The following is a 12,509-nucleotide window of genomic DNA, read 5'->3' on the forward strand; positions in this document are numbered from 1 at the left end:
TCATCTTAAAGTTTGTATTTTTCACTTCATGGTCTAATAATGTGTGTTTGTCGTTTTATCATTCAATAATGTGTGTTTGTCGTTTATGCTTTAATAATGTTTGCTTGTATTTTTATGCTTTAATAATGTTTGTTTGTCATTTTATGTTTTAATAATTGTTGTTTGTCACTTTCGACTTTATCAAGTGTATGTTTCTAGTTTGTCACTTTCTTCTAATGTTTCTTCTTTTGTAATCCGTGACTTTCATGAGAATCCATAAATATCTATTGGAATCCAATCCTTATCTATTAATTAGCTGCATTTTATTATTTGTTTGAAGTCCGTCAATTTTAACCACTCATTTTTTTATAAATAGAGAGCTTATTCTTTCATTGATGTACCAACACCATAAACATCATCTTACTACAAAAAAAAAACAATGGATCCATCATAATTTCCTTTTGATATTGAAGCTTACAAAAAACAAGCTGAAATTGAAGAGAAGTTTGTCATCAACCGGTTTCAGGAGCGTCAAAAGAAAATAGAGGAAGATTTTCCACCTCGTAGCAAGAGAAAGTACTTCAAGAGAGATCATGTAGCGGCAAACCAAAGACTGATCGACGACTACTTTGCCGATCAACCTACATATGACGATTCAATGTTTCGCCGGCGATTTCGGATGCGAAAACATGTTTTTCTTCGGATCGTTAGCGACCTATCAAGTGTTGATAACTATTTCACCCAACGAGTTGATGCAGCGAACAAACAAGGTATATCTCCATTGGCAAAATGCACCACAGCGATGCGAATGTTAGCATATGGTATGGCGGCTGACGCGGTTGATGAATACATCAAGATAGGAGGTACTACAGCATTGGAGTGTTTGCGTAGATTCTGTAAAGGAATTATACAATTGTATGAGCAAGTGTATCTCAGAGCTCCAAATCAAGATGACCTGCAAAGAATTTTGCATGTTAGTGAGCAGCGAGGGTTTCCAGGTATGATTGGGAGTATTGATTGCATGCATTAGGAATGGAAAAATTGTCCTACATCGTGGGAAGGTCAATTTACCCGTGGAGATAAGGAAACCACCACTCTTATCTTTGAAGCAGTCGCATCTCACGATCTATGGATCTGGCATGCCTTTTTTGGATGTCCGGGCACACTGAACGATATAAATGTTTTAGATCGTTCACCAGTGTTTGATGATGTTGAACAAGGAAAAACTCCAAGAGTGAACTTCTTTGCGAACCAACATCCATATAATATGGCATATTATCTTGCTGACGGCATCTATCCTTCGTATCCGACTTTCGTCAAATCAATTAGACTTCCTCAGAGTGAACCAGACAAGCTATTTGCACAACATCAAGAGAGATGTCGGAAGGACATCGAACGTGCATTTGGAGTGTTGCAGGCTCGATTCAAAATCATTCGCGAACCAGCTCGCATGTGGGACGTAGGCGATTTGGCTATCATCATGAGGTCATGTATCATATTGCATAATATGATTGTTGAGGATGAACGAGACTCTTATCTTCAACATTGGACCGATTATGATCAATCTGAGGCAAGTGAATCAAGTACACAACAATCATTCTCGACGGAAGTGCTACCTGCATTTGCAAACCATGTGCGTGCTAGATCCGAATTACGTGATTCAAATGTACATCATGAATTACAAGCAGATCTAGTCAAACACATATGAGCCAAATTCACGAGTAATCCATGATTAAAGAGATTTGATATCTCTATGTGATCTGAAAGTTTTATTGTTTGTATAAGTTATGTCTATTGTATTAATCAAGTTATGTGTGCTTTATTAGTTGTTTTACGTGTTTATTATTGCGTTGTAATGCATTTTTAAGTTTCTGTAAAACTTTTTAATAAGATGATTTAAAAAAAATAGTGACTATTAATATTTTCTATTTTGTTATTTGTAAAAACGTAATTAAAATAAAAATTTAAAAAGTTTTATTTTTATGGTTTTAATTAAACTAATTGAAAACTTTAAACAATATAAAAAATAAGATATGATGTTGAATTTTATTAAACAAAACTATTGTTGAGTCTAAAAAAATGAGTGGGTGAATTTTTAGGTAGAAGAGAGATAAAATGATGTGGAATGTAAAAAGTGGAAATTAGGGTGTTGAATTAATTACACCAATGTACATAGTCTTAGGAAAAAAAATCAACATATGTCTCTAAGATATTGACTTCACTCTTGAAAAAGAGATGAAACGTCCACTTGTTTTCATTCTTAGGATTCCACCGACAATTATGTCTAATTTCAAATAATTCATAAATCGGATTAAAAGTCGATATAAAGCACATGAGCATTTTTATAATCTCTCCAGTAAACCCATACTCCAAAATTTTCAGAATATCATATACCAAACATCTGTCACACATTGCTAAAACAAAATATCAAATTTTCTTATAAGAAAAAATCATATAACTCTTATTCCCTTGTCAAATGAAACCATTTATTTTTAAAAATCTAAAAACTCATAAGTTATAAATGGAAATTTTATTTAATCAATATTTAATTTAAATGGTAACATTGTGATCATCTACCTACTACCTTTTGATAATTGGAAGCAACTAAAAACTAGAAAAAATAAAAATTACTTTCTCTTCAATAGTATGATTAAAAAAGGAATTGTTTGTCTTATTATTTATCACGATTACAAATCTTTTATGTATAAAAAAATCAATCTGAAGTTATAAGAAAGGATTACAAGAGATGTAATAAACCCTTTAACAAAAAAAAGATTACAAGAGATGTAATACAAAAATAAAGTATTAATTACTATTTATATTGCTAACAAATCGAACACTATGTTGTTGATTTCGCGAGAGAGAGAGAGTAGAAAGTGGAGACAACTCAAATAAATGAATGTTGTCGTTGTTTTTTTTGTTACTGTTGTTTTAACGTACGACTCACGATCATTGGATACTGTTTTTTTAACGTACGACTCACGATCATTGGAACCTTTTTGGCTAGAAGCAGAGCAGTTAGCAGATAAAAACAGTTGTTTTTTTTTTTTTGATAAAGGGCTTAACAGCTGTTCTTATTATCTTATAAAAAGAAGAAAGTCGTGACAAAAAAAAATAAAAAATAAATAAAAATAAAAATAAAAAGAAGAAAGTATACTGTATACATATATCTCTTACAGAAAAAAAAAACAAGAAAAGATGGTTTTGGACTTTTTTCCATGTATCATGTGTTTAAACTTGTACTTTAGTTTTGATTCAAAAGACAATAATAATTTTTATTTCGTTAACCGGAGCGTCTAGCTCTGGTGGTAAAGGGTTCACAGCTGTGAGTACCGCCACCTAGGTTCGATTCCCGGCCACTGCGAAATTTAACATTCGGACCGCAGCGACACAGATTAGTTCCTTGGGCCTGAGAAGCCTTTGGGAAAACTGTGTATAATTCAAAAAAAAAATTTTATTTCGTTGGTCTCATCGACCAAGTTTAAACACATGTCGAGGACTCGAGGTAGTAAGTTAATCATCAGTTGTTTCTGAACCATATATGTCCATATATGTAAATAAATCCCAACTGTTAATACGCATTTATTTTGATGATTACAGAATTTGTTTTGAAAACTTTGTTTGAACTTTTTTATAATTGGAAATCTTAATGCTGACTCTGAGCATGGAAGAGATTCCGGTTCAAAATAAAAATCTAATACAAGTACATTGTATAAAACATGTATCAATCAGCATTAAATGACGACTGTTGGCAGGTCTAACTATAGCGCTACGTGTAGTGTGTAAGATGTGGAGTAATGGATAGATGTCATCATCTTAGGAAGTTGATACAAGAGAACATGGTCCCCGTAAATAATGTGGTGTGCACATGATCGTTAGGCTCTTAATGTAGTAACTTGCCAAAATCATAAGTGGCGAGAGTGAAAGAGAACTAACTTAATTTGACACTCACATAAATCAAACGCTTACACACGGCAACAGGTATAATGGGTGCCACGAAGAGGGCTTGCTCCAGTGGTGGAGCCAGACAAAAGTTTTACAGAAGGCAGTGACAAATTTATCTTCAATTTATAGGGGTAGTAGAAGAAAATTCACCATTAAAATCATATAATTCTCAAATAAGCGATGAAAAAAATAATTATTTCAGTATTTCATAGGGGGCAGCTGCCCCTCTTATCTTCCGACCTCCCTCCGCCACTGTTGGTCTATAATATCTAGTCCATGGTCCTTGATGTGACTCGTTGGTGGTGTTAGTAGGTGCTACCGATCGTCTTTATAGGGATGGGCACGAACATTATAGTTTTTAGTATTTGTGATTTTCTTTAAAGATATATAATTTTCTGATTTCTTTTGTTTCTAAATATGGATTATATTCGGTTATCTGAATATCCAAAAAATTACAGATATTTACTGATATTTATGAATATTTTATGGATATCTCATTCAATTTGTTACATATAAATAAATCAAAAAAATATTTTACATAATATAAAATAAAAAATGAAACTAGTGAAACTGTATGTTTCATAAATTTTACTAAAAATTAATTAACTTTTATGAAACTGGAAATTTTAGAAAATTGTAGTTTTACAAAGATTTAAAAACCCTTTCTTAATTTAATAATTTTATATGTAATTTTATAAATCAAATTCTATGTTAAAATAATAATTATATATAATTATACATTTTAAAGTTTTATACATCCCTCAAATTTTATACAACCATTCATTCAGCCACAATTTTATGTTATTTATTCTTGAATATGGTATTTAGGCCCACTCTCGGTTTTACAATATTTGGAATCTAATGCAAAAAACAGTCCTAAATAATATATTAATTTAATCTCTAAATATTCAATTTGAAAAATAACAATTAAGATATTAGCTCAAAAATAATAAAAACCATCAATTTGTATATTTTAAATAGGTCTAGTCATTTCTCTATAGTTTTTTAATTTCTCTACCGTTTTTTCTATGTCGATAACAACAAAAAAATCTAAAAATCAAGAAAAATAAAAAAATACCATTCAAATCTTCTCTATTAAAAGAGATGTAACATTTTTATCTACCATAAAAAAGTCATACTAGTTAGGTCCATTTCATTAATTACATTTATTTAATTATTTATATTAATCTATTCAATATATAAAGATATTAATAATAAATCAATTTTAACTGTAAATTTAAATTTTATTTTTAGTTATAACAAAATGTTGAGAAAAAATCTAACAAAATCTTTTTACAAATTTAAAATATTTTATTTAAATTAATACCATTGATTAATTTCATAATTAATAATATATACTATTATACATTAATTTAAATAAAATTTTATCATAAAACAAAATAAAATAAAAGTGTATGCTATTTTCAAATTTTATAATTATATTCTATATCTTCTTTATTAAAAGAAATACCATAAAAATTCATACTAAGTCTCTTTCATCAATTACATCCATTTGACTATTTAAGTTAATCTATTTAATATATAACATTTCTAATAAATCTTATAAATTATATAGATATTAATAAATAAATTTTAACTGTAAATTTAAATTATATTTTTAATTAAAAAAAAATATGCTGAAAAAACCTAACAAAATCTTAATAAAATTTTAAAATATTTTTAAATTAATGCAGCGATTGATTGCATAATTAATAATATAGTATTATTATAATGTATTTACTTATAAAATCCCATAATATACCAAAATAAATAACATAGAAATATAAATTATGTTAAGAAAATATCAGTTTTATAGTATAACTAAATAAAATTTTAAAATGTATTGTATTCAGTCTGTCAAAATTAGAAAAAATGAAGGAGACTATCAATTTTTTTATTTCATACTATGAATTTATTTTACCAAACTCGAAAATATATTAATATTCAATAACAAATAATAATAAAGTAAAATATATAAAACCAATCATTTATACATTAATAATATCGAATAAGAAACATAACCGATAACATTATAGATTTACACAATATATAACACTAAAATGTAAATATCTTTTAAATTTTAAATTTTTGCGATGGTATCCGTTATATATTTATAAAATGAAAATCTATTATTTCTTAAATATGGTTTCAGGACGGAACATATCTAATTATAATCCTCATCTTTGCTTTTGCCTAGGGTGGATCAAATTGTACAAACACTCGTGAATGTCTTTTAGAATATCCTTAAAACAAACTCTATATCTTCAAATATAGAATTTTCTTATCTTCAATTCATGGCCATAAAAACGGACATGAGTAAAACTTATGATAGAGTTGAATGGATCTTTATCCAACAGCTACTAACTAAGATGGGATTTAATCATCACTGGATTAAATTGATGATGAAATGTATTTCATCGGTCCAGTATAGAATTTTACTGAATGGACAACCAAAGGGTCATATAATTCCGCAGCGGGATCTACGTCAGGAGAATTCTTTATCTATTTATCTGTTTATTATGTGTACGGAAGCATTAATAGCGAATATTAAAAAAGCGGAGAGTGAGAAACTCTTGACGGGTATAAAGGTTGCAAGGGCTTGTCCTCTAATCTCCCATTTACCCTTTGCGGATGATAGTCTTTTCTTCTGCAAAGCAAAAAGCGAAGAATGTCAAATTATTCTCAGGATACTTAAAGAATACAAAGTGGTATCAGGACAACATATAAACTTTGAGAAATCTTCGATCCAATTTGGACACAAAATTGATGAACCGATGAGACAGGAATTGTGGGACATTCTCGGAATACAAAATTTTGGTGGAATGTGATCATATTTGGGGATACCTGAGAGTTTGGGAGGCTCAAAGATCCAAGTTTTTTGGTTTCGTTCAAGAGCGTTTAAATAATAGAGTGAATGGATGGACTTTCAAGTTCTTCACAAAGGGGGGTAAAGAGGTGATTATAAAGTATGTGGTAACAGCTCTACCAAATCATGTAATGTCTTGTTATCGTATTTCGAAAACGGTAATGAAGAAGCTGGCGAGTGCAGTGGCACAGTTTTGGTGGAGTCCGAGGGAGGGGGAATACTCGTGGTATGCAATGGAAATCATGGGATAAACTATGTGCCCCTAAGGATGAAGGAGGGATGAGTTTTAAAGATCTCACAGATTTCAATACAGCAATGCTAGGAAAACAGCTATGGAGGCTGATAAGAAACCGAACACTTTATTTTCTCGAGTGTTCAGAGGAAGGTAATTCAGGAATACATCACCCCTGGAACCAATTAAATCGTTCTCGTCATCTTATGGCTGGCGTAGTATTGTCTCTGCTAGATCTCTGGTTAGCAAAGGACTAATTGATATATGGTGTTTTTGACATCTTGTATTATGTTTTCTAATTGGTTTTCAAGTCATTATCGAGTCTTCCTAGTTCTTTTCCAGTCATTACAGGCCTGAAGTTGCATTGGATGAGAGATAGACCAGTTGGAGGAAAAGAGGAGAAAAAGTGCAAATTTGAAGTTTTTTTCACGCAGAGCAGTTTGACGACTGTTCCTGATCGAGCGGAGCACTCGAAGTGCTTGTTCCAGCGGCAGAGATTTTTAAGGAAACTACAACTTATTTCGGGATTTTCCCTAATCTTTGTATTTTTTCTCCCAGCCGCATGTGGCTTCTGTATAACTTCTTTTTCTGTTTTCTATATTTTTCCTACGCTTCTTTTTGAGAGAGAAACAGACTCTAGAGCTCCATTGTTGGGATTTGCTACTTTGAAAGGGAGAAGAATCTCTACACTCTTGAGAAGAATCTTGAACCCTATCTTATTTCTTTATTGATTCAACATGTTTTCTTCATCTATTGTTTCTGTGATTTCTCTGTTCATGTCTGAGTAGTCACTTGTTAGGTTTAGGGTGTTAGGGATTATGGATCAATGAGCTAGACACAAATAGGATTGTTATTCCTTGATATCTCTATCTACTGCTATACTTATTGCTTGTGTTAAACTGGCCATTTAGCTTCTGATTATAGGTTTAATCTAATCATCACAAGTGTTTTAGGTTGCTAGAAAAAACATAGATAGGTGATTTGTCCTTAGCCAACGAAAGCTGATGTTAAGGCAAATCGTGAACCAATTGAATCTAAGCTTAATGCTTGTCATCATTCCTTGATCCAAATGACAGTTTAGGTATTAGGATTGCTTGATAAATTGGTAGACACCACGACAGTGGGTTTATTTAATCTTGTTGTTCAAGTTCTAGATTGGCTCGTATTGTCTTCCTGAATAGTTGTGTGGCTCATGGTCCTAAGCATCCCAATGAATCACCCTGAACCTAGCTCTCTTAATCATCTAAAAACCTTAATCCAATCTGTTACTTATTTATTTCGCTTCTTTATTCTCAAAACACCCATATTGTTTTAGCTTATTATTGAACTCATAAAGATAATGTGTAAACTGGTCCTCTGGAATTGAATCTCAAATACTACATCTACACAGTTAGCTTACAGTAGTAAAGACACAATTTTAGTGTATCACTAATCAAAAGGGTGGGATCATGATCATCTATCTCAGTACAGAATGATCCTTGGCTCTCATCCACTCGTCCGAGACCAGCAAATAAAAATCAATAGAACCTTTACCCGGACCTTACAGTGGATTCTCTCATTGATGTAACATCTAGAACATGGAATTCACAGGCTATTCGGACTCTTGTGGACCCGCAAGATGCAAAAATTGTTGAAAGTATTCCTTTAAGTCGAATTCAAACAGTAGATCGGGATGGATGGAATTATATAAAAAGTGGAAGGTATACAGTTAAATATGGACATCAAGTAGAGCGGGTGTATCCCGATAGTGGACGAACATTACCAGAGTATAGTCCTTCGGTTTTGCCCTTGAAGGCGCATTGTTCGAAGGTACGATGTCCACCCAAGATATAACATTTTCTATGGCAACTGGTAACAGGATGTATAGCGGTGAAGAAAAATTTACGCTCACGAGGAATCCATGGGGACACAACTTGTGCACGGTGTGGAGCACCAGAAGAGTCCATAAATCATGAGTTTTTTGAATGTCCACCAGCAATTCTGGTTTGGGCACTTTCACGAATTCCGTTGAATCCAGACTTTTTTCCCCTACAATCTCTATTTGCAAATATGGACCATTTATTTTGGAGGGTTACCCAGGAAATGGAATATCATCAATTTGCATGGATCTTATGGTATATATGGAAAGCAAGAAACAATAAAGTTTTCAGTAATCTGGATATTGATCCGTGTGACTCTCTTAGATTGGCAGAAACGGAGTCGGTACTCTGGGCTGATGCACAAATTACAATTACGCAGAGAACTGACCAAGCTCGGACTGCAACAGACGTGACAGTACCATCTATCCCAGGTATATGGTGTTTCACGGATGGATCTTGGAAAGATGGGAAAATATTTTCGGGACAAGGGTGGTATAGTGCGCTAGAAGGCTTTGATGGTCTAATGGGATCAAGAAATACAAGAGCAAGTTAATCACCTCTTCATTCGGAGATAGAAGCTTTTATTTGGACTATGGAATGTATGAGAGGAATCTAAGACAGTTAAACGTCACATTTGCAACAGATTGTTCTCAATTGGTGAAGATGGTTTCTGAACCTGAAGAGTGGTCAGCCTTTGCAAGTTATTTGGAAGATATAAAGTTATTGAAGAGAAGTTTCAACAGTTCAGAGCTCATCCATATACCACGGACGCAAAATTCAAGGGCGGAAAGTCTAGCACGCAGTTGAAGAAATTAACTTTCTTTTGTTGTCCATATGGACGCGGAGCTACCAGTTTGGTTTACAGAGTCTATATGAATATGTTTGTTGCTCACAAAAAAAAAATTCTTATCTTAGAAAGCGAATTTTAAAACTTCAAATTTAAATTTTTGAAAAGTGAAACTCTATATTGAAGGTTCACTACTCAAAACTCAAAATTTTAAGTTTCTTACTTTTATTTACATTTTTGATCTTTACAATTACACATCATATTTATGATTTTTAAATATTTTTTGTTTAAAGTTTTAATCTTTTAAATATTTATATCTCATAAATATTTAAATTGTTTTCTATAAATTTAGTTTTACACATAAAATTAAAAAAAAAACTTTAAAATAAAATGTAAAATATTTTAAAACTAGATTTAAATAATAATAATATTACAAAAGAAAATTAATAAAAAAAGCTTTTAGAAAGGTACATGAAGACATAAATTGATCATATGGTAGAAAATGAGGATATTCTATTGCAAAAAAACAAAAATTAGCCTGTAATCTACCAATTAAAAATAAAGAGAGTCATTTCTTATTTTGAAATAGTGTGAAAATAATTTTATGAAATAATAGGTATTTTATTTGTTGTTTAATATTTAATAATGTATTTATATTTTTAATTTTATATATAAGTGTAACATTTTATTAATTAATATTGATGTTATATATATGTGCTATTTATTTATAAAAGTTTAATAAATTTTAATTAATTATGATAAATATAAAAACAATATTATAGAATACAAATAAATTTGAAGTTAAGTTTGAAGTTTTGCTTTTGGAGAAAAACACATTCAAACATATAATTTTGAAAACTTCAAAATAAAGAGTATTTTTGGAAATGTTTTTAGGATATTTAATTATTGTAAAATAAACTTTAAAATATAAACTGGCTAATAAAATTAAATAATAACTAAAATCATTTAATAGAAAATAAGCATTTTCTAAAAACGTGTTATACGTATTTAATAACGAAGGGGATATATGAGAGATTACAAACCTTTTTTGAAACTTTATTTTTTTAAACACATGCAAACAAACCAATTCTCTCCTTTTAAGGCTGGTTTTGCAACCCACACATGTAAAGTATTTTTTCTTTGTTTCAAAAGATCATTGAATCAAAAGCTCACATGTTCTCTATATATGATGAAAACAAGTTTAGAATATACAGTAAATCCATGACCGATATATTCACATTGGACCATGTCGAACACATAAACTTTCAAAGGACTGGTTTCACAATCACTTTGTTCTTCAGCGTTATCTAAATATTTTAAAATTCATTTGTTAATTTCTTATAATTTTTTTGTAAATCTTGTATAGCTTTTTAATCAATTAAAATACAAAACGAGTAACATATTTATGATTTATTTTTTTGAAAGGAGAACGTTATATTTACATACTCCAATCCAGAAACGGTTACTGGTCCCTTTTTGTCCGAAACATGAAACTGTATGTGAAGATGGTAACTTCATTCATATTCTGAAACTGTCAGAAAAAAAAAGTATACGTTTCTTTACGTATTGATGAACATGATTGCTGTCAAATCATCAATCAAACGAGTGATTAGTGAATGAACTGCCGAAAAATCCTCATCGACTTTGTATTAAGCAAAAAATGGGCAACACTATAGGAACCGACATCGGTGGTTTTATTGGCAACGTATTCACAGCACCCTTCAAAGCCACACTTGGAAGATCCTGTCTGTAAGACTTTTTTTTTTCTTACTTTCGAATCTTGTTGTCTGAATTAAGCCCGAACTGTTCTGATTCGGTTGATGATTTTTTCTTTGTTATTACCAATTACAGAAATGTATGCTCAGGGCCATGGGATCTTTCATGTTTCATAGAACATTTCTGTCTTCCTGATATTGCCAAGCTCGTCCTGATCTCAGGCCTCTGTGTCATTAGTAAAACATTTCTCCTTCTTCTATATTTTTAGTAACTACTATAGATTGCCTGTTAACCTGAATTATAACATTTGTTTTGGCCTATAAATTTTAAAGAACTAATTATACATATGTCCGAAATTGTAGAATTTTTTATTATTAAGATTCACATTAAAATGTTTATGGCTTCCGAACCAGTCTTTGGATATTAGTTGGACTTTCCCTTTTTGGATGAAGCTATGTTTGTTATTTGTTGCAGTTTTGATGTTCATCACCCTCTTGTTCAAGCTTGGAATCTGCCAATGTGTTGTTAAAAGCATATGCAAAATGTCTTGCGCCGCTTGTGCAATGTACTGGTTCGCTATTGGAGAGATGATTCGTTGCTTGTGGCACAGTTTGACGAACACTAAACGTGTCTACCGCAGAAAACGTCTCCGTGACATCGAAGCCGCGAGTTACAGTTATCCAAGCGATGACGAACCAAGTTCAGCAGACAGCACTAGGCCAAAGCAGAGAAGAAGGAGAAGAACAAGACGAAGAAGCAAACACAACCATAACCGTGGCAGCAACCGTCGCCTTGTAAGGCTAAAGAGTAGACAAATGTCTATACGAGTGGGAGGCAAATCAAGGAGAGTAAGAAGTGGTAGAAAAATGAAATCTAGTAGAGTGAGAGTTAAGAAGAAGATCCTCAAAGTCAATGATTTGGTTTAAAACCGAACCAAATCAAGAAATCAATTAGTTTATGTAATATCAAGATACTATAGTCCTAAGATATCCACATATTCAGTATCATATGTTTTTTTCTAACCTAATATACAATCAAATGTTTGATTAAAAAGAAGAAAAATTTTAAAACTCTTATATTGAAACGGCATTGCAACCTAAACCAAATGTCATTAAAAATAAAAGT

The 12,509-nt window shown here is 31.4% G+C and overlaps 1 protein-coding gene and 1 pseudogene across 1 annotated transcript; both read left to right on the forward strand.

Moving 5' to 3' along the window:
* Positions 1-439: 439 nt before the first annotated feature.
* Positions 440-1,687, forward strand: LOC106297829 (annotated as a pseudogene).
* A 9,392-nt stretch (positions 1,688-11,079) lies between these two features.
* On the forward strand, positions 11,080-12,411 carry LOC106298721. The gene is made up of 3 exons (XM_013734865.1): positions 11,080-11,417; positions 11,520-11,620; positions 11,859-12,411. The coding sequence occupies exons 1-3, from the start codon at positions 11,329-11,331 to the stop codon at positions 12,308-12,310; spliced, it is 642 nt and encodes a 213-aa protein (XP_013590319.1). The 5' UTR covers positions 11,080-11,328; the 3' UTR covers positions 12,311-12,411.
* The last annotated feature ends 98 nt before the right edge of the window (positions 12,412-12,509 follow it).

This window comes from Brassica oleracea, chromosome C6 (genome assembly GCF_000695525.1).
Source record: "Brassica oleracea var. oleracea cultivar TO1000 chromosome C6, BOL, whole genome shotgun sequence".
Classification (NCBI taxonomy): domain Eukaryota; kingdom Viridiplantae; phylum Streptophyta; class Magnoliopsida; order Brassicales; family Brassicaceae; genus Brassica; species Brassica oleracea.

What these genes read in the sequence shown, in the direction of transcription:
- LOC106298721 (XM_013734865.1), top strand. Translation starts at nt 11,329, where the DNA reads ATGGGCAACACTATAGGAACCGACATCGGTGGTTTTATTGGCAACGTA. An exon ending in ACACTTGGAAGATCCTGTCT is followed by an intron (nt 11,418 to 11,519) that starts GTAAGACTTTTT and finishes TACCAATTACAG; the next exon opens with AAATGTATGCTCAGGGCCAT. An exon ending in CTCAGGCCTCTGTGTCATTA is followed by an intron (nt 11,621 to 11,858) that starts GTAAAACATTTC and finishes TATTTGTTGCAG; the next exon opens with TTTTGATGTTCATCACCCTC.